Source organism: Lytechinus variegatus, chromosome 9 (genome assembly GCF_018143015.1).
Source record: "Lytechinus variegatus isolate NC3 chromosome 9, Lvar_3.0, whole genome shotgun sequence".
NCBI lineage: Eukaryota > Metazoa > Echinodermata > Echinoidea > Temnopleuroida > Toxopneustidae > Lytechinus > Lytechinus variegatus.
In genome coordinates, this window is record NC_054748.1 from 30,140,726 (window position 1) to 30,165,891 (window position 25,166).

Genomic DNA, 25,166 nt, shown 5'->3' on the forward strand with positions numbered 1-25,166 from the left:
GAGAAATTATGTATGACAGACAGATTACTTGACTTCACAGGTCTTGTCAATGTTCAGATGCAGTGGTTGCCATGTTTGAAGGAAATCTCTTCGTTCTGTTTATGCGGATTCCTGTAGACAGATTTTCCTCGCTGTGGAGCTTGAATGCAGCTACAGCAAGATAGACGTCCGCGTTCCTCGGGGATCGTGGCCATTTGCAATTCCATGTAGTAATGTGAATGTACAGCAAATGAAACATTGGTAGGCCTATATAAAAACATGACACTCAAACACTCTCAGATCGGTTGTCATTTCATCAAATTTGAAAAAGGTAATTTATAAATCCTGAGAAGTGAATACATTATAATGATCTGAAAATCCAGTGTTCTGTTTATGATTTCGATAACTTTGATCAGGTTGGTAGACTAGTTCGGCATACAGTATAAAACGGAATTTCTTCGAAAATAATTTGTGAAGAAACTTCAATAATTTTTAGCAGTTTAAAGTTTGGCATATAAAACTGGAAATTCTTCGAAAATAATTTGTGAAGAAGTTATTACATAATTATTAAAGACAAGATTACTTAACTTCGAAGTTGGTCCACTTTCCGGGTCTAGTCGATGTCCCAGATGCTGGTTGCCTCGTTTGAAGGAAAATCTTCGTTCCGTTTATGCGGATTCTTGTAGACAAACGTTCCTCTCTGCGGAGCTTGAATGCAGCTGCAGCGAGGCGTCCACGTTCCCTTTTCATGGCGGGTGGGAGATCCGTTCTGATGGTGACACGGGCGAATTGTTCATCGGGCGTGGTCATCTGATCGGACGTCCCTGGCGTGGTCGCGGCCTGGGGGATGTTTCGAGTAGAGTCCTGGCTCGTAGAAGGCATGTCATCAGCCTGCTTGGGGCGTTGCCTTGAAGACTGCTCATACGCGTTCAATAAGCGATCGCGATCCGCCATTCTGACGAATCGTATGATAATTGGTCGAATCGTGGGCTGGTTACTAGCTCGTTGGGGGGCAGGCAGACGATGTGCATTTACGAGGGGAATCCGGACAGCTTCAGTTCTCGAGATTTTCATAAAATGAACAAAGATGTCATAAACAGTTTCATACACATTCTCATTAATGCCCCGCTCCCCGACTCCATACACCAAAAGATTTTGCTTTCTTTCGTGAATTTCTAAGAGAGTTATCTTTTCCTCCAATAGTTTAGTTTTTGAGTCAATCTCCTCTTTCAACCTGGGCAATTTTTCTTTTTCTACTTGATCAATCCTACCCGAATTGAAGTCTACCGACTCTCTCAGCCCCTCAATCGCCTTCCTAGACTCAGCAATGTCAGCCGAAACAGAATCGAAGCGTTGGCTCATATCGGCAGAAAGTTTGGCGAATAATCCCTTCATTTCGGTGATAAGATTGCTCCCAGTTGAGTCGCTTTGCTTATGTTGATCCGAATTGGGCGGGATCGCGGGATCTGCGGTCACGTGACTATTCCCGCCAAGGTCGTCGGCGTTTGCGTGTAGTTGCGTTAAGGCACCCTCATTGGTATGAAGAATTTGAGGTTCAAGTACTTTTTCTGAAGCAGAATTCGATGTAGAATCCATTTTTTTCTTCGCTTTCTTGGTCACTTTCTGGTGATGATGAAGTCTTGGTGGGTGTCTAAGGTTGTAGGACCTGTTGCTCATCTCAGATCTATTTCATATCTTTAAAGCGGTACAATGTTCGGGAGCTCAAAAATACGCGTGTGTCACCTACGAGAGCATGTTGTCGAATCTGCACATCCTCAACATATCTTTCAGCAAAAAAACAAAAATAGACCTACATTAATAATGCCCAATGTGTTTATATTCTAAACATGATTTACACTCCATATTGTTGCATTACTTACATTTGTGACCCAATTTGACCTCTTATGACCTTAAAGAGAAATGCCAGTAGTTGCAGTAAACACTGATTTCATGAGAGAGTCTGTTGTTAGTATATCATCGAAGATCTAGATCTGGTACAGTTACATAAACCGAACCTTGTGAAATCTTGAAATCAACGCTGAAAAATGTTCACGCTGAAGATCACCATCACAGATAAGCGCACGTGGGGCAGTGTATAATTATTGGTTTTGAGTGTCGGGCCCGACGCTTGACCCGAATCCTGTGCTTATTTGCTGATTTCTCAGCAGTTAAACAATTTCTTCCATAATCCTTTGGCACATATGTTTATTTATACAAACAGACACTTTGGTGGTCATTTTATCGGATTTTGCACGAACTCATTTTGAAATCGTTACCAAAACTGGCATTTACCTTTAAATGACCTTTAATAGCCCTGGACACGATTTAAATGCATAGCGATTCATATGATCATATGTGGATTTTATTTGGCATTTCATTTAATGCAGCAGTCTGAAGAAGTAGTGTCCAAAACCTCTTGTATCTTTTCTTTTCATTCAACTTCATGACTTCAAATTTTCACAGTATGAAAAAGAAGAATGGCTCTTTCAGGGAAGTTATATTTCTAATTTTGTATTTTGGAGACTAAATTACTATTTTGGCTATTGGCTGTCGAATTATTGGGGGTTTTGGGGTGGTATGTCACTATCATGATGTCTGTCATGGGGGTGGGGGAGGGGGGTTAATTGCATGGGTCGTAACTAGGAGCAGATTTTTGATGTTATGATGTTTGTGATTTTGCTGAACAGGTTAAATTTTATACATTTTTTTCATATCATTGATTGTATTTTGTTTATAATTGTGCCTCTATGTGATTGTGCATTTTTAAAGAAGCGAATGAAGAAATTATAATTTTGTTGCGTTATTATCATCATTATTGTTATTATTATAATTATCATCATTATCATTGTTACTTCTACTTACAGTACATGTACTTCAATATCTTTAGGCTGTACCTTCTTCGAATGAATGTTCAGACTTAAATCAGCGTTTTTATTTACCAGGCATATAAATATTTCTACCGTGTAGACAGTATTGATTTGATAAATTTTCTTAGTAACTATCCTTTATATTAAGCATGGGCTAATTTGTACAAAATCATCCAATATCCGGGCGTCGTAGCGCATATCTTTAATACAATCCAAGCTACGTAAGGGAGTTACAAATTAACAGAGGTTCGAGCCCTGGTCACGTCTTTCGGATAGTAACGTTAAAGGTCTGATTCACACGTAAATAATCAGATGTGTTGACACACGTCTGTAATAACTCCATTATACACACACACACACACACACACACACACATACACCACTCCCTTAAGGTGGTATGACATAATACATACCTCCATTACGAGCGGGTATCAATTGTTATCAAGAGAAATATTTTGCGTTGAGTAATATAAAATTTTGTATGCTTTAGTATGACATTTGTAACTGTGAAAATCAAAGGGTTGTTTTTACAGGCAATTCCAGCAATCCAAAATGAGCACGTGCGCGTGAGGGTGTGTGTTTGTAATTTGAGAGGGTGTGGTTGGGACTTATTATAATCACTCGGGTCGCGTTCGCGTTCGAAATCACTCGGGTCGCGTTCGATTTTTGGCGATTTTTTTTTATTTGCTTAACATAACAAACAAGCAAATCAGCCATGTGGCTCAACTATCCTAGAATAGATCCAGACTTCTGTTTTTATACGAGGACTCCGAGTCGGAACTTGCCATATCTGCCACATCGATATTACATCGTCATTCCCATGTGCGGACATGCATGCCTGCATGCAATTGCCCCAAGGCGGGACCCAGCCACGGTCGGACAAGGCGTGCATCGGTAGCATGGAGCAAGGTAACGTGAGTCGAGCCGAGTTAGATCCCACGTTACAGTGCCAGTCAGTCCGCCGATATTTTATATCCGATTTTTCCTTCAAGGGCATGATCGAAGATTGGCAGGTGATCGCTGATTGTGGTAAAATCGGGAGCCGATTTTAAAATCGGTTAATTAGAACAGGTACAATTACGATTTTAAAATTAATTTAAAATCGATTTCCAAAATCAATTTTAAAATCGATCTAAGATCAATTTTAGATCAGTTTTAGTATTAGTTTTTAAAAGCCCATTCACATTTTTACTGATGCTGACGAAAAGTTAGCTTGGTTGTCAGAGCATTATTTGTCCTGCGTCTAAATATCTGGAGTGGAAACAACAGTAACTAATTGCTTCGGCTGTCGCGCAACTTCACTTCCCCGTTTTATTGGAACATAATGCATAAACATATGGCCATTGGGTCCCTGTACAGATCGAGCTAGAACTTCGGTCTCTGTATTGGTGAGTGGAGCTAACGGAGTTCAGCGGAACAACGAACATTACAGAGACCGAAGCTTTTGGTCTAATTACGTATATATGCATTAAACCATGGATGGCTGGCTATGCATACCGCTGAAGACTGACTGGCACTGTAACGTGGGATCTAACTCGGCTCGACTCCATTATGAAAGATTTCTGCCTAAATGAGACAGAAAATCGTGTACAAATCTTAAACGCACACACAGGCCACGGAGTGACCCTGAGTGCAAACAGCTGACTGTGTTACAACGTAGGGGTGATACATTTTCGCAATAGGTGTGATCAAACTCACTGGAGGGACTTTAATTCACTTATAACAAAGAAATGTGTACTACAGTACTCCTGTTGAATGCTCTGATGAAAATTATATGAGTTTCACATTCATTTGAACGGGAGGACAAGATTATTGTATATATCGAGTGCATTATCCATAAATCATACTCCCATTGCGACCCCTGCCCGGCCGATGGTTCAGGCATGACGATCCTGAGTGACGTCACCGATAGAGACCTCAAATGCCAGGACAGCCTATTCGACAACTAACTTCATCTAGTAAAAAACACGTATTGAAGATATCCAATGGGAAAATGGCTTTCATTTTCATGAAATATACATTCCGTTCCTCAATAAATCTTTAACCCCGTCGTTAACTGCCCATTCATTCTCGAGCAATGGGGGAATGAATACAGAGTGTCTCAAAGTTTGTGTGAAAAAAGGTGCATTTTCCATAGAACTTCTGCCAAAAAGCAATGCGTAAGGGAAAGATTAGTCCCAAAACACGAATAGATGAGTTAATCAAATGGAATGAATCATAAAAATCAGTGAAATATAGTTTCTCCTGTACTCATTACTGAATACCCCGACTTGATACGATTAATTTTTCCCCCTCTCCATCAAATTTTAAGAAAAAGGGTGCATATTTTCATGAAATATCATGTGTTATATCGACGGACGCCCGTGCGTACGAGCAGGAGGAAGCCAAATGTCTCGTATTTTTCATAATGCGTATTACCTTGCTCCATGCTACCGATGCACGCCGTGTCCGACCGTGGCCGGGTCCTGCCTTGGGGCAATTACATGCAGGCATGCATGTCCGCACATGGGAATGACGATGTAATATCGATGTGGCAGATATGGCAAGTTCCGACTCGGAGTCCTCGTATAAAAACAGCAGAAGTCTGGATGTATTCTAGGATAATTGAGCCACATGGCTGATTTGCTTGTTTGTTATGTTAAGCAGTAGGCGAGTGCATTTAATTTGAGGCACTTGCCGGCTTAAAACGAAACTAGAATTTCAATTTCATTTTCCCAGCGTGTTTGTCCCATTGAAGACAACGTTAGAAAAAAAATTGCATCCAAATAAAAAAAATCGCCAAAAATCCAAAACCCGAGTGTTTTCGAACGCGACCCGAGTGATTATAATAAGCCGTGGTTGGGTGTGTTTACCCTTACTCTTTTCATGTAAGAACGACGAGTATCAATTTAACCAATATAAAGTATACTTCTGACCAGCCACTTCAAAACAAGCAATAGTCTCTCTGTTAATTACAGCTGAAAATGTCATTTTAATGGGTAATTAAAATCAAGTATTTACAGGGTCATTTTCGTGGTGCACTTTGGATGATTGTATTCAAAGTTAATTTTCTACAAGTACCCCATTTCGGGTGCCTGGATATGTATTTCTCCTTGCCGAAATTAAGTGCACTGCGAGAGTGACCCTTTGATTTTAATTTTAATTTAACTTTGATTTTAATTCTTATGATAATACTCTATATTGCTTATTGTCTTGTAATTGTTTTTATCTGTGATTCATGTTCATTACAGTTTGTACTGCAGACATGATGTTTTTAATAAAATCCATTTATCTATCTATCTATCGTAATTATTTTCCTTAAAAATTCCAAAAATCTGAAGTTGAAGAGATGAATAAAAGACTAGATAGAAGACTTGTTGACATCATTTTTGCGGACTTCTTGGCACGATTGCATAGTGTGCACATCCCCAAAACTCTCGCAGAATTTCTTCTCATTTCAACCATTTGATATGAGTTATTGTTGAGCATTAAAAGACAAAAAAAAGAAAAAAACAGGGATTTTCAAGTTAAACGAAAATCTCCAATTTTTTTTGGCAACTTATTGTTGATTTTGGGTGGCAAGTCACATTTTAAGAAGTACCCCTCTTCGTTTTTCTTATAGGTTTACTTTCAAAACAAACCCAGCAAAAATTGCGGTGTTAACCGGTGTACATAGAGGACCACACCAGTTGTTTTACACCGGTGTTAAATTGGTGGTGTTAGCTTTACACCCAAAGGTGTTATTGCAACACGTTTGGTTGTTACATTTACACTCTTTGGTGGTATGTTCAATCTCTAGAATGTAATTTTATCACCTCAGGGTGTGGTCCTCTATCAACACCAACTGGTGTCAGTTTTAACACCACCGTTTTTACAGTGAACGTATCCCAGAATAAGTGCAATTTGTGCCTACCTGTGACTTCTATTTCATTAGTACAATTTTCCGCTACTGATAAACCATGCCCTTCCCTCAACGAAATCATTCCAATAATCTTGCCTCGATTGTTCTTGAATCTTACAGATCCCCACAGCGTGCTGGGCGCAAACTACAATGACTGGTAAGCCCGGGGTTCATGGCTTCTGATATGTGTTTTGTTCGATTGACCTTGGAGTAGTTTGCAGCTGCAAACACCCTGGTTTCTTAAAATTGTCTCAAATATCAGGAATAATTGGAATCTTAATATGGGGCACCGAGTGTAAACCAATGTACCTAAACAAAACATGCAATTCTTATTTTGTTACAAAATAAATGGACAGTCATTATTTTATAACCCAATCAATAGACAGTCATGATTTTGTTACGAAACTGTCAACTGGGGAAGATCTTGCAGGAACGCTTTGTGTAAAAAAAGGAATGCAGCATTTAGAATGTATGAATTGTAGACCCCGTAAAATGAGCGATCATGACTTCTTTTGGGGGACGAATTCATCACACATAAACAAGGACCCTTTTTTGCTTTTCGAATTGATCGTATAACAAGAATACCTCGATTTCGGAATGAATACCTTCATTTCAGGGTTGAAAAAGTCATCAATGATCAATAAAAGACTATAAGGGATTTTAGGAGACCTTATACTTTGGGATGGATTGTCAAAGCAATGATGTTTTTCAGCTTAAGAATATTTACACTGCTTGTTCTCGATTTAAATCTGAGTCACAAATAATATATATATACATAACAATATATAGAAAAAGAAAGGAATTCTGGTCTTGCTGAACATTTCGAAGAACTATTGTCAAAAAGGAATACATAAACAAATTGTTCTAGAACAATTAAATATGGGTTTAAGTCTATTGTTCTTTCCTTTTTTATCATATGCAGCGAGTTCAGCAATTAGTACAAAGACTGAAGGTACCACAACAGCTGATACAACAACAAAACAAACTGGATCAGCTAATACAACAGGAACTACATCACTAGATACAACGCAAGAAACTGCACAAGCTTATAAAACAACGGAAGAGACTACTCCAGCTGATACAGCAACAGATAATACTACACCAGTTGATACAGCAACAAATGAAACTACACCAGCTGATACAGAAACTGAAGAAACTACATCAGCTGACACAAAAGCTGATGCAACAACTGAAGAAATTAGACCAGCTGATGCAACAACTGAAGAAACTACAAAAGCTGATACAACAAAAGAAAATACACCAGCTGATATAACAACTGAAGAAACTACACCAGCTGATACAACAACTGAAGAAACTACACCGGGTGATACAACAACTGAAAAAACTAGACCATCTGATACAGCAACAGAAAAAGCTACACCAGCTGATACAACAACTGAAGAAACTACACCAGGTGATACAGCAACAGATGAAACTACACCAGCTGATACAACAACTGAGGGAACTGCATCAGCAGATACAATAACTGAAGAAACTACTTCAGCGGATACAACAGAAGAAACTACACCAGCTGATACAACAACAGAACAAACTACACAAGCTGATACAACAACAAAGGAAGAAACTACACCAGTTGATACAGCAACATATAAAACTAAACCAGCTGATACAACAACAGAAGGAACTACACCAGCTGATAAAATAACAGATGAAACTACAGCAACTGATACAACAACTGAAGAAACTACACCAGCTGATACAACAACTGAAGAAACTACACCAGCTGATACAACAACTGAAGAAACTACACCAGCTGATACAGCAACAGATGAAATTACCCAGGCTGATATAACAACGGATGAAACTACACCAACATATACAACAACTGAAGAAACTACAGGTGATACAACAACAGAAGAAACTACACCAGCTGACAAAACAACTGAAGAAACTACACTAGCTGATACAAGAACTGAAGAAACTACACCAGGTGATACAACAACAGAAGAAACTACACCAGCTGACAAAACAACTGAAGAAACTACACTAGCTGATACAACAACTGAAGAAACTACACCAGCTGATACAACAACAAAAGAAACTACACCAGCTGATACAGCAACAGAAGAAACTACACCAGCGGATACAATAACTGAAGATACTACTTTAGCAGATACAACAGAAGAAACTACACCAGCTGAAACAACTGAAGAAACTACACCAGCTGATACAGCAACAGATGAAATTACCCAGGCTGATATAACAACGGATGAAACTACACCAACAGATACAACAATAAAAGATACTACACCAGCTGATACAACAACTCAAAAAACTACTCCAGCTGATACAACGACTGAAGAAACTACTCCTGATGATACAACAACTGAATTCACTACACCAACTGTTACAACAACCGAAGAAACTACATCAGCTGATACAACAACTGAAGAAACTACACCAGCTGATACAGCAACAGATGAAATTACCCAGGCTGATATAACAACGGATGAAACTACACCAACATATACAACAACTGACGAAACTACACCAGGTGATACAACAACAGAAGAAACTACACCAGCTGACAAAACAACTGAAGAAACTACACTAGCTGATACAAGAACTGAAGAAACTACACCAGGTGATAAAACAACAGAAGAAACTACACCAGCTGACAAAACAACTGAAGAAACTACACTAGCTGATACAACAACTGAAGAAACTACACCAGCTGATACAACAACAAAAGAAACTACACCAGCTGATACAGCAACAGAAGAAACCACACCAGCGGATACAATAACTGAAGATACTACTTTAGCAGATACAACAGAAGAAACTACACCAGCTGAAACAACTGAAGAAACTACACCAGCTGATACAGCAACAGATGAAATTACCCAGGCTGATATAACAACGGATGAAACTACACCAACAGATACAACAATAAAAGATACTACACCAGCTGATACAACAACTCAAAAAACTACTCCAGCTGATACAACGACTGAAGAAACTACTCCTGATGATACAACAACTGAATTCACTACACCAACTGTTACAACAACCGAAGAAACTACATCAGCTGACACACCAGCTGATGCCACAACTGAAGTAACAACACCAGCTGATACAACAACAAAAGAAACTACACCAGCTGATACAACAACTGAAGAAACTACACCAGCAGATACAACAACTGAAGAAACTACAGCATCTGATACAGCAACTGAAGAAACTACACAAGCTGATACAACAACTGAAGAAACTACACCAGCTTATACAACAACTGAGGGAACTACACCAGGAGATACAACAACTGAAGAAACTACACCAGCAGATACAACAACTGAAGAAACTACAGCATCTCATACAGCAACTGAAGAAACTACACAAGCTTATACAACAACTGAGGGAACTACACCAGCTGATACAACGACTGAAGAAACTACACCAGCAGAAACAACAGAAGAAACTACACCAGTGGAAACAACAATGGAAGAAACTACACCAGCTGATACAGCAACAGATGAAATTACCCAGGCTGATATAACAACGGATGAAACTACACCAACAGATACAACAATAAAAGATACTACACCAGCTGATGCAACAACAGAAGAAACTACACCAGCTGATACAACAACTGAAGAAACTACACCATATTACACAACAAAGAAATTGACTACACCAGCTGATACAACAACAGAAAAAACTACTCCAGCTGATACAACGACTGAAGAAACTACTCCTGATGATACAACAACTGAATTAACTACACCAACTGTTACAACAACCGAAGAAACTACCTCAGCTGGCACACCAACTATTGCAACAACTGAAGAAACTACACCGGCTGATACAACAACAAAAGAAACTACACCAGCTGATACAGCAACAGAAGAAACTACACCAGCGGATATAATAACTGAAGATACTACTTTAGCAGATACAACAGAAGAAACTACACCAGCTGAAACAACTGAAGAAACTACACCAGCTGATACAGCAACAGATGAAATTACCCAGGCTGATATAACAACGGATGAAACTACACCAACAGATACAACAATAAAAGATACTACACCAGCTGATACAACAACAGAAAAAACTACTCGAGCTGATACAACGACTGAAGAAACTAATCCTGATGATACAACAACTGAATTCACTACACCAACAGTTACAACAACCGAAGAAACTACATCAGCTGATGCCACAACTGAAGAAACAACACCAGCTGATACAACAACAAAAGAAACTACACAAGTTGATACAACAACTGAAGAAACTACACCAGCTTATACAACAACTGAGGGAACTACACCAGCAGATACAATAACTGAAGATACTACTTTAGCAGATACAACAGAAGAAACTACACCAGCTGATACAACAACAGAAGAAACTACACCAGCTGATACAACAACAGAAGAAACTACACCAGCTGATACAGCAACAGATGAAATTACCCAGGCTGATATAACAACGGATGAAACTACACCAACAGATACAACAATAAAAGATACTACACCAGCTGATGCAACAACTAAGGGAACTACACCAGCAGATACATTAACTGAAGATACTACTTTAGCAGATACAACAGAAGAAACTACACCAACTGATACAACAACTGAAGAAACTACACCAGCTGATACAACAACTGAAGAAACTACAGCATCTGATACAGCAACTGAAGAAACTACACCAGCTGATACAACAACTGAAGAAACTACACCAGCTGATACAGAAACAGATGAAATTACCCAGGCTGATATAACAACGGATGAAACTACACCATATTACACAACAACGAAATTGACTACACCAGCTGATACAACAACAGAAAAAACTACTCCAGCTGATACAACTACTGAAGAAACTACTCCTGATGATACAACAACTGAATTAACTAGACCAACTGTTACAACAACCGAAGAAACTACATCAGCTGGCAAACCAACTGATGCAACAACTAAAGAAACTACAGCATCTCATACAGCAACTGAAGAAACTACACAAGCTTATACAACAACTGAGGGAACTACACCAGCTGATACAACGACTGAAGAAACTACACCAGCAGATAAAACAGAAGAAACTACACCAGCGGATACAACAACGGAAGAAACTACACCAGCTGATACAGCAACAGACGAAATTACCCAGGCTGATATAACAACGGATGAAACTACACCAACAGATACAACAATAAAAGATACTACACCAGCTGATGCAACAACAGAAGAAACTACACCATATTACACAACAAAGAAATTGACTACACCAGTTGATACAACAACAGAAAAAACTACACCAGCTGACAAAACAACTGAAGAAACTACACTAGCTGATACAACAACTGAAGAAACTACACCAGCTCATACAACAACAAAAGAAACTACACCAGCTGATACAGCAACAGAAGAAACCACACCAGCGGAAATAATAACTGAAGATACTACTTTAGCAGATATAACAGAAAAAACTACACCAGCTGAAACAACCGAAGAAACTGCACCAGCTGATACAGCAACAGATGAAATTACCCAGGCTGATATAACAACGGATGAAACTACACCAACAGATACAACAATAAAAGATACTACACCAGCTGATACAACAACTGAAAAAACTACTCCAGCTGAAACAACGACTGAAGAAACTACTCCTGATGATAGAACAACTGAATTCACTGCACCAACTGTTACAACAACCGAAGAAACTACATCAGCTGACCCACCAGCTGATGCCACAACTGAAGTAACAACACCAGCTGATACAACAACAAAAGAAACTACGCCAGCTGATACAACAACTGAAGAAACTACACCAGCAGATACAACAACTGAAGAAACTACAGCATCTGATACAGCAACTGAAGAAACTACAGAAGCTGATACTTCAACTGAAGAAATTACACCAGCTTATACAACAACTGAGGGAACTACACTAGGAGATACAACAACTGAAGAAACTACACCAGCAGATACAACAACTGAAGAAATTACAGCATATCATACAGCAACTGAAGAAACTACACAAGCTTATACAACAACTGAGGGAACTACACCAGCTGATACAACGACTGAAGAAACTACACCAGCAGATACAACAGAAGAAACTACACCAGCGGATACAACAACGGAAGAAACTACACCAGCTGATACAGCAACGGATGAAATTACCCAGGCTGATATAACAACGGATGAAACTACACCAACAGATACAACAATAAAAGATACCACACCAGCTGATGCAACAACAGAAGAAACTACACCAGCTGATACAACAACTGAAGAAACTACACCAGCGGAAACAACAACTGAAGAAACTACACCAGCTGATACAGCAACAGATGAAATTACCCAGGCTGATATAACAACGGATGAAACTACACCATATTACACAACAACGAAATTTACTACACCAGCTGATACAACAACAGAAAAAACTACTCCAGCTGATACAACTACTGAAGAAACTACTCCTGATGATACAACAACTGAATTAACTACACCAACTGTTACAACAACCGAAGAAACTACATCAGCTGGCAAACCAACTGATGCAGCAACTAAAGAAACTACAGCATCTCATACAGCAACTGAAGAAACTACACAAGCTTATACAACAACTGAGGGAACTACACCAGCTGATACAACGACTGAAGACACTACACCAGCAGATACAACAAAAGAAACTACACCAGCGGATACAACAACGGAAGAAACTACACCAGCTGATACAGCAACAGATGAAATTACCCAGGCTGATATAACAACGGATGAAACTACACCAACAGATACAACAATAAAAGATACTACACCAGCTGATGCAACAACAGAAGAAACTACACCAGCTGATACAACAACTGAAGAAACTTCACCATATTACATAACAAAGAAATTGACTACACCAGTTGATACAACAACAGAAAAAACTACACCAGCTGACAAAACAACTGAAGAAACTACACTAGCTTATACAACAACTGAAGAAACTACACCAGCTCATACAACAACAAAAGAAACTACACCAGCTGATACAGCAACAGAAGAAACCACACCAGCGGAAATAATAACTGAAGATACTACTTTAGCAGATATAACAGAAAAAACTACACCAGCTGAAACAACCGAAGAAACTGCACCAGCTGATACAGCAACAGATGAAATTACCCAGGCTGATATAACAACGGATGAAACTACACCAACAGATACAACAATAAAAGATACTACACCAGCTGATACAACAACTGAAAAAACTACTCCAGCTGAAACAACGACTGAAGAAACTACTCCTGATGATAGAACAACTGAATTCACTGCACCAACTGTTACAACAACCGAAGAAACTACATCAGCTGACCCACCAGCTGATGCCACAACTGAAGTAACAACACCAGCTGATACAACAACAAAAGAAACTACGCCAGCTGATACAACAACTGAAGAAACTACACCAGCAGATACAACAACTGAAGAAACTACAGCATCTGATACAGCAACTGAAGAAACTACAGAAGCTGATACTTCAACTGAAGAAATTACACCAGCTTATACAACAACTGAGGGAACTACACTAGGAGATACAACAACTGAAGAAACTACACCAGCAGATACAACAACTGAAGAAATTACAGCATATCATACAGCAACTGAAGAAACTACACAAGCTTATACAACAACTGAGGGAACTACACCAGCTGATACAACGACTGAAGAAACTACACCAGCAGATACAACAGAAGAAACTACACCAGCGGATACAACAACGGAAGAAACTACACCAGCTGATACAGCAACGGATGAAATTACCCAGGCTGATATAACAACGGATGAAACTACACCAACAGATACAACAATAAAAGATACCACACCAGCTGATGCAACAACAGAAGAAACTACACCAGCTGATACAACAACTGAAGAAACTACACCAGCGGAAACAACAACTGAAGAAACTACACCAGCTGATACAGCAACAGATGAAATTACCCAGGCTGATATAACAACGGATGAAACTACACCATATTACACAACAACGAAATTTACTACACCAGCTGATACAACAACAGAAAAAACTACTCCAGCTGATACAACTACTGAAGAAACTACTCCTGATGATACAACAACTGAATTAACTAGACCAACTGTTACAACAACCGAAGAAACTACATCAGCTGGCAAACCAACTGATGCAGCAACTAAAGAAACTACAGCATCTCATACAGCAACTGAAGAAACTACACAAGCTTATACAACAACTGAGGGAACTACACCAGCTGATACAACGACTGAAGACACTACACCAGCAGATACAACAAAAGAAACTACACCAGCGGATACAACAACGGAAGAAACTACACCAGCTGATACAGCAACAGATGAAATTACCCAGGCTGATATAACAACGGATGAAACTACACCAACAGATACAACAATAAAAGATACTACACCAGCTGATGCAACAACAGAAGAAACTACACCAGCTGATACAACAACTGAAGAAACTTCACCATATTACATAACAAAGAAATTGACTACACCAGTTGATACAACAACAGAAAAAACTACACCAGCTGACAAAACAACTGAAGAAACTACACTAGCTTATACAACAACTGAAGAAACTACACCAGCTGATACAACAACAAAAGAAACTACACCAGCTGATACAGCAACAGAAGAAACTACACCAGCGGATATAATAACTGAAGATACTACTTTAGCAGATACAACAGAAGAAACTACACCAGCTGAAACAACTGAAGAAACTACACCAGCTGATACAGCAACAGATGAAATTACCCAGGCTGATATAACAACGGATGAAACTACACCAACAGATACAACAATAAAAGATACTACACCAGCTGATACAACAACTCAAAAAACTACTCCAGCTGAAACAACGACTGAAGAAACTACTCCTGATGATACAACAACTGAATTCACTACACCAACTGTTACAACAACCGAAGAAACTACATCAGCTGACACACCAGCTGATGCCACAACTGAAGTAACAACACCAGCTGATACAACAACAAAAGAAACTACACCAGCTGATACAACAACAGAAGAAACTACACCAGCAGATACAACAACTGAAGAAACTACAGCATCTGATACAGCAACTGAAGAAACTACAGAAGCTGATACAACAACTGAAGAAACTACACCAGCTTATACAACAACTGAGGGAACTACACCAGGAGATACAACAACTGAAGAAACTACACCAGCAGATACAACAACTGAAGAAACTACAGCATCTCATACAGCAACTGAAGAAACTACACAAGCTTATACAACAACTGAGGGAACTACACCAGCTGATACAACGACTGAAGAAACTAAACCAGCAGATACAACAAAAGAAACTACACCAGCGGATACAACAACGGAAGAAACTACACCAGCTGATACAGCAACAGATGAAATTACCCAGGCTGATATAACAACGGATGAAACTACACCAACAGATACAACAATAAAAGATACTACACCAGCTGATGCAACAACAGAAGAAACTACACCAGCTGATACAACAACTGAAGAAACTACACCATATTACACAACAAAGAAATTGACTACACCAGCTGATACAACAACAGAAAAAACTACACCAGCTGATAAAACAACTGAAGAAACTACACTAGCTTATACAACAACTAAAGAAACTGCACCAGCTCATACAACAACAAAAGAAACTACACCAGCTGATACAGCAACAGAAGAAACCACACCAGCGGAAATAATAACTGAAGATACTACTTTAGCAGATACAACAGAAGAAACTACACCAGCTGAAACAACTGAAGAAACTACACCAGCTGATACAGCAACAGATGAAATTACCCAGGCTGATATAACAACGGATGAAACTACACCAACAGATACAACAATAAAAGATACTACACCAGCTGATACAACAACTGAAAAAACTACTCCAGCTGATACAACGACTGAAGAAACTACTCCTGATGATACAACAACTGAATTCACTGCACCAACTGTTACAACAACCGAAGAAACTACATCAGCTGACACACCAGCTGATGCCACAACTGAAGTAACAACACCAGCTGATACAACAACAAAAGAAACTACACCAGCTGATACAACAACAGAAGAAACTACACCAGCAGATACAACAACTGAAGAAACTACAGCATCTGATACAGCAACTGAAGAAACTACAGAAGCTGATACAACAACTGAAGAAACTACACCAGCTTATACAACAACTGAGGGAACTACACCAGGAGATACAACAACTGAAGAAACTACACCAGCAGATACAACAACTGAAGAAACTACAGCATCTCATACAGCAACTGAAGAAACTACACAAGCTTATACAACAACTGAGGGAACTACACCAGCTGATACAACGACTGAAGAAACTAAACCAGCAGATACAACAGAAGAAACTACACCAGCGGATACAACAACGGAAGAAACTACACCAGCTGATACAGCAACAGATGAAATTACCCAGGCTGATATAACAACGGATGAAACTACACCAACAGATACAACAATAAAAGATACTACACCAGCTGATGCAACAACAGAAGAAACTACACCAGCTGATACAACAACTGAAGAAACTACACCAGCTGATACAACAACTGAAGAAACTACACCAGCTGATACAGCAACAGATGAAATTACCCAGGCTGATATAACAACGGATGAAACTACACCAACATATACAACAACTGAAGAAACTACACCAGGTGATACAACAACAGAAGAAACTACACCAGCTGACAAAACAACTGAAGAAACTACACTAGCTGATACAAGAACTGAAGAAACTACACCAGGTGTTACAACAGAAGAAACTACACCAGCTGATACAACAACTGAAGAAACTACACCAGCTGATACAACAACTGAAGAAACTACACCAGCTGATACAGCAACAGATGAAATTACCCAGGCTGATATAACAACGGATGAAACTACACCAACATATACAACAACTGACGAAACTACACCAGCTGATACAACAACTGAAGAAACTACACTAGCTGATACAAGAACTGAAGAAACTACACCAGGTGTTACAACAGAAGAAACTACACCAGCTGATACAACAATAAAAGAAACTACACAAGCTGATACAACAACTGAAGAAACTACACCAGCTCATACAACAAGAAAAGAAACTACACCAGCTGATACAGCAACAGAAGAAACCACACCAGCGGAAATAATAACTGAAGATACTACTTTAGCAGATACAACAGAAGAAACTACACCAGCTGAAACAACAGAAGAAACTACACCAGCTGATACAGCAACAGATAAAATTACCCACGCTGATATAACAACGGATGAAACTACACCAACAGATACAATAATAAAAGATACTACACCAGCTGATACAACAACTCAAAAAACTACTCCAGCTGAAACAACGACTGAAGAAACTACTCCTGATGATACAACAACTGAATTCACTGCACCAACTGTTACAACAACCGAAGAAACTACACCAGCTGATACAGCAACAGATGAAATTACCCAGGCTGATATAACAACGGATGAAACTACACCAACAGATACAACAATAAAACATACTACACCAGCTGATACAACAACTCAAAAAACTACTCCAGCTGAAACAACGACTGAAGAAACTACTCCTGATGATAGAACAACTGAATTCACTACACCAACTGTTACAACAACCGAAGAAACTACATCAGCTGACACACCAGCTGATGCCACAACTGAAGTAACAACACCAGCTGATACAACAACAAAAGAAACTACACCAGCTGATACAACAACTGAAGAAACTACACCAGCAGATACAACAACTGAAGAAACTACAGCAGCTGATACAACAACTGAAGAAACTGCAAAAGCTTATACAACAACTGAGGGAACTACACCAGCTGATACAACGACTGAAGAAACTACACCAGCAGATACAACAGAAGAAACTACACCAGCGGATACAACAACGGAAGAAACTACACCAGCTGATACAGCAACAGATGAAATTACCCAGGCTGATATAACAACGGATGAAACTACACCAACAGATACAACAATAAAAGATACTACACCAGCTGATGCAACAACAGAAGAAACTACACCAGCTGATACAACAACTGAAGAAACTACACCAGCTGATACAACAACTGAAGAAACTACACCAGCTGATACAGCAACAGATGAAATTACCCAGGCTGATATAACAACAGATGAAACTACACCATATTACACAACAACGAAATTGACTACACCAGCTGATACAACAACAGAAAAAACTACTCCAGCTGATACAACGACTGAAGAAACTACTCCTGATGATACAACAACTGAATTAACTACACCAACTGTTACAACAACCGAAGAAACTACATCAGCTGGCAAACCAACTGATGCAACAACTGAAGAAACTACAGCATCTCATACAGCAACTGAAGAAACTACACAAGCTTATACAACAACTGAGGGAACTACACCAGCTGATACAACGACTGAAGAAACTACACCAGCAGATACAACAGAAGAAACTACACCAGCGGATACAACAACGGAAGAAACTACACCAGCTGATACAGCAACAGATGAAATTACCCAGGCTGATATAACAACGGATGAAACTACACCAACAGATACAACAATAAAAGATACTACACCAGCTGATACAACAACTCAAAAAACTACTCCAGCTGATACAACGACTGAAGAAACTACTCCTGATGATACAACAACTGAATTTACTACACCAACTGTTACAACAACCGAAGAAACTACATCAGCTGACACACCAGCTGATGCCACAACTGAAGTAACAACACCAGCTGATACAACAACAAAAGAAACTACACCAGCTGATACAACAACTGAAGAAACTACACCAGCAGATACAACAACTGAAGAAACTACAGCATCTGATACAGCAACTGAAGAAACTACAGAAGCTGATACAACAACTGAAGAAACTACACCAGCTTATACAACAACTGAGGGAACTACACCAGGAGATACAACAACTGAAGAAACTACACCAGCAGATACAACAACTGAAGAAACTACAGCATCTGATACAGCAACTGAAGAAACTACACAAGCTGATACAACAACTGAAGAAACTACACCAGCTTATACAACAACTGAGGGAACTACACCAGCTGATACAACGACTGAAGAAACTACACCAGCAGATACAACAGAAGAAACTACACCAGCGGATACAACAACGGAAGAAACTACACCAGCTGATACAGCAACAGATGAAATTACCCAGGCTGATATAACAACGGATGAAACTACACCAACAGATACAACAACTGAAGAAACTACACCAGGTGATACAACAACAGAAGAAACTACACCAGCTGACAAAACAACTGAAGAAACTACACTAGCTGATACAAGAACTGAAGAAACTACACCAGGTGTTACAACAACAGAAGAAACTACACCAGCTGATACAACAACTAAAGAAACTACACTAGCTGATACAACAACTGAAGAAACTACACCAGCTGATACAACAACAAAAGAAACTACACCAGCTGATACAGCAACAGAAGAAACTACACCAGCGGATATAATAACTGAAGATACTACTTTAGCAGATACAACAGAAGAAACTACACCAGCTGAAACAACTGAAGAAACTACACCAGCTGATACAGCAACAGATGAAATTACCCAGGCTGATATAACAACGGATGAAACTACACCAACAGATACAACAATAAAAGATACTACACCAGCTGATACAACAACTCAAAAAACTACTCCAGCTGAAACAACGACTGAAGAAACTACTCCTGATGATACAACAACTGAATTCACTGCACCAACTGTTACAACAACCGAAGAAACTACATCAGCTGACACACCAGCTGATGCCACAACTGAAGTAACAACACCAGCTGATACAACAACAAAAGAAATTACACAAGCTGATACAACAACTGAAGAAACTACACCAGCAGATACAACAACTGAAGAAACTACAGCATCTGATACAGCAACTGAAGAAACTACAGAAGCTGATACAACAACTGAAGAAACTACACTAGCTTATACAACAACTGAGGGAACTACACCAGGAGATACAACAACTGAAGAAACTACACCAGCAGATACAACAACTGAAGAAACTACAGCATCTCATACAGCAACTGAAGAAACTACACAAGCTTATACAACAACTGAGGGAACTACACCAGCTGATACAACGACTGAAGAAACTAAACCAGCAGAACAAACAGAAAAAACTACACCAGCGGATACAACAACGGAAGAAACTACACCAGCTGATACAGCAACAGATGAAATTACCCAGGCTGATATAACGACGGATGAAACTACACCAACAGATACAACAATAAAAGATACTACACCAGCTGATACAACAACAGAAAAAACTACTCGAGCTGATACAACGACTGAAGAAACTACTCCTGATGATACAACAACTGAATTAACTACACCAACTGTTACAACAACCGAAGAAACTACATCAGCTGACACATCAGCTGATGCCACAACTGAAGAAACAACACCAGCTGATACAACAATGAAAGAAACTACACAAGCTGATACAACTGAAGAAACTACACCAGCTTATACAACAACTAAGGGAACTACACCAGCAGATACAATAACTGAAGATACTACTTTAGCAGATACAACAGAGGAAACTACACCAGCGGATACAACAACGGAAGAAACTACACCAGCGGATACAACAACGGAAGAAACTACACCAGCTGATACAACAAGAGAAGAAACTACAGCAGCTGATACAGCAACAGATGAAATTACCCAGGCTGATATAACAACGGATGAAACTAAACCAACAGATACAACAATAAAAGATACTACACCAGCGGATGCAACAACAGAAGAAACTACACCATATTACACAACAACGGAATTGACTACACAAGCTGATACAACAAGAGAAGAGACTACTCCAGCTGATACAACGACTGAAGAAACTACTCCTGATGATACAACTGAATTAACTACACCAACTGTTACAACAACCGAAGAAACTTCATCAGCTGACACACCAACTGATGCAACAACTGAAGAAACTACACCAGCTGATACAACAACAAAAGAAACTACACCAGCTGATACAACAACTGAAGAAACTACACCAGCAGATACAACAACTGAAGAAACTACACCAGCTGATACAACAAAAGATACTACACCAGCTGATGCAACAACAGAAGAAACTACACCAGCTCATACAACAACTGAATTAACTACACCAACTGTTACAACAACCGAAGAAACTACATCAGCTGACACACCAACTGATGCAACAACTGAAGAAACTACACCAGCTGATACAACAACAAAAGAAACTACACCAGCTGATACAACAACTGAAGAAACTACACCAGCAGATACAACAACTGAAGAAACTACACCAGCTGATACAACAACTGAAGAAACTACACCAGCTGATACAACAACGGAAGAAACTACACCAGCTGATACAGCAACAGATGAAATTACCCAGGCTGATATAACAACGGATGAAACTACACCAACATATACAACAACTGAAGAAACTACACCAGCTGATACAACAACAGAAGAAACTACACCAGCTGATACAACAATTGAAGAAACTACACCATATTACACAACAACGAAATTGACTACACCAGCTGATACAACAACAGAAAAAACTACTCCAGCTGATACAACAACTGAAGAAACTACACCAGCTGATACAGCAACAGATGAAATTACCCAGGCTGATATAACAACGGATGAAACTACACCAACAGATACAACAATAAAAGATACTACACCAGCTGATGCAACAACAGAAGAAACTACACCAGCTGATACAACAACTGAAGAAACTACACCATATTACACAACAAAGAAATTGACTACACCAGCTGATACAACAACAGAAAAAACTACTCCAGCTGATACAACGACTGAAGAAACTACACCAGCTGATACAACAACAAAAGAAACTACACCAGCTGATACAACAACTGAAGAAACTACACCAGCAGATACAACAACTGAAGAAACTACACAAGCTGATACAACAACTGAAGAAACTACACCAGCTGATACAACAACTGAAGAAACTACACCAGCTGATACAACAACTGAAGAAACTACACCAGCTGATACAACAACGGAAGAAACTACACCAGCTGATACAGCAACAGATGAAATTACCCAGGCTGATATAACAACGGATGAAACTACACCAACAGATACAACAATAAAAGATACTACACCAGCTGATGCAACAACAGAAGAAACTACACCAGCTGATACAACAACTGAAGAAACTACTCCTGATGATACAACAACTGAATTAACTACACCAACTGTTACAACAACCGAAGAAACTACATCAGCTGACACACCAACTGATGCAACAACTGAAGAAACTACACCAGCTGATACAACAACAAAAGAAACTACACCAGCTGATACAACAACTGAAGAAACTACACCAGCTGATACAACAACTGAAGAAACTACACAAGCTGATACAACAACTGAAGAAACTACACCAGCTTATACAACAACTGAGGGAACTACACCAGCAGATACAATAACTGAAGATACTACTTTAGCAGATACAACAAAAGAAACTACACCAGCTGATACAACAACTGAAGAAACTACACCAGCTGATACAACAACTGAAGAAACTACACCAGCTCATACAACAACTGAGGGAACTACACCAGCTGATACAACAACTGAAGAAACTACTTCAGCAGATACAACAGAAGAAACTACACCAGCTGATACAACAACTAAAGAAACTACACAAGCTGATATAACAACAGAAGAAACTACACCAGCTGATACAACAACTGAAGAAACTACACTAGCAGATACAACAACTGAAGAAACTACACCAGCTGATACAGCAACAGAAGAAACTACACCAGCTGATACAGCAACAGAAGAAACTACACCAGCTGATACAACAACTGAAGAAACTACATCAACTGTTACAACTATTGAAGAAACTACACCAGCTGATACAACAACAGAAGAAACTACACCAGCTGATACAACAACAGAAAAAACTACACCAGCTCATACAGCAACAGATGAAACTACACCAGCTGAAACAACAACTGGAGATTCTACTTCAGCAGATACAACAGAAGAAACTACAGCAGCTGATACAACAGAAGAATCTTCACCAGCTGATACACGAACAGAAGAAACTACACCAGCTGATACAACAAGAGAAAAAACTACACCAGCTGATACAGCAACAGAAGAAACTACACCGGCTGATACAGCAACAGAAGAAACTACACCGGCTGATACAACAACAGAAGCAAGTACACCATATTACACAACAACGGAAGTGACTACACCAGCTGATACGACAATAGAACAAAGTACACCAACTCATACAGCAACAGATGAAACTACTCCAGCTGAAACAACAACTGAAGATACTACTTCAGCAGATACAACAGAAGAAACTACACCAGCTGACACGGCAACAGATAAAACTACACCAGCTGATACAACAACAGAAGAAACTACATCAGCTGATACAGCAACAGATGAAACTACTGTAGCTGATACAACAACCGAAGAATCTACTTCAATTGACACAACAACGGAAGAAACTACACCAGTTGATACAACAACTGAAGGCACATCAGTTGATACAACAACAGAAGAAACTACACCATCTGATACAACAACAGAAGCAACTTCACCAGCTGATACAACAACAGAAGCAACTTCACCAGCTGATACAACAACAGAAGAAACTACACCAGCTGATACAACAACAGAAGCAACTTCACCAGCTGATACAACAACAGAAGGATCTACACCAAGTCATACAGGAACAGATGAAACTACACCAGCTGAAACAACAACTGAAGATATTACTTCAGCAGATACTACAGAAGAAACTACACCAGCTGATACAACAGAAGAAAATACACCACCTGATACAACAACAGAAGGATCTACATCAACTGACACAACAACGGAAGAAACTACACCAGCTGATACAACAACTGAAGGCACTACATCGGCTGATACAACTGAAAGCAGCACTTTGAAGGATGTTAGTACAGCGATTCCTACAACAACTAAAATGCCTACTACGACTTCTGTTATCGTTTCTACTACAGGTGTGATAATGCTTCTCCTTTTCTCTTTCTTTATCTCTCTCTCGTTTCCCTTCTCTCTTTCTATCTCACTGGTTTATCTATCGATCTGTTTTTTTTTATCTATCTATCTATCTAGCTAGCTAGCTAGCTATCTTTCAATTTATCTGTCTTTATGTTCCAATATTCTTGTGCCACTATTTCCTTGTAAATTAATTCAAATCCGGCATTACCATCAATAATCATTTGACGTTTATCAACATACCATTTATCTATCTGCTGCTGCTACTATTACTACTACTACTACTACTACTACTACTACTACTAC

The 25,166-nt window shown here is 39.2% G+C and overlaps 3 protein-coding genes across 3 annotated transcripts; all 3 read left to right on the plus strand.

The window, feature by feature from the left end:
• Nucleotides 1-3,676: 3,676 nt before the first annotated feature.
• LOC121421944 (cell surface glycoprotein 1-like) lies at nucleotides 3,677-15,724 on the plus strand. The gene is made up of 10 exons (XM_041616744.1): nucleotides 3,677-3,760; nucleotides 6,847-6,883; nucleotides 7,649-7,938; nucleotides 8,188-8,581; nucleotides 8,975-9,241; nucleotides 12,191-12,456; nucleotides 13,066-13,530; nucleotides 13,879-14,088; nucleotides 14,698-15,162; nucleotides 15,602-15,724. The coding sequence occupies exons 1-10, from the start codon at nucleotides 3,677-3,679 to the stop codon at nucleotides 15,722-15,724; spliced, it is 2,601 nt and encodes an 866-aa protein (XP_041472678.1).
• A 74-nt stretch (nucleotides 15,725-15,798) lies between these two features.
• On the plus strand, nucleotides 15,799-16,777 carry LOC121421945 (mucin-2-like; the record flags this gene model as incomplete). Its single annotated transcript, XM_041616745.1, has 2 exons — nucleotides 15,799-16,299; nucleotides 16,655-16,777. Coding segments are annotated over 2 exons (624 nt in total), but the record flags the coding sequence as incomplete, so codon positions are not given.
• A 74-nt stretch (nucleotides 16,778-16,851) lies between these two features.
• Nucleotides 16,852-23,530, plus strand: LOC121421946 (mucin-17-like; the record flags this gene model as incomplete). The annotated part of the gene is made up of 6 exons (XM_041616746.1): nucleotides 16,852-17,446; nucleotides 18,065-18,450; nucleotides 19,309-19,518; nucleotides 20,392-20,601; nucleotides 20,902-21,771; nucleotides 23,405-23,530. Coding segments are annotated over 6 exons (2,397 nt in total), but the record flags the coding sequence as incomplete, so codon positions are not given.
• Between the last annotated feature and the right edge of the window lie 1,636 nt (nucleotides 23,531-25,166).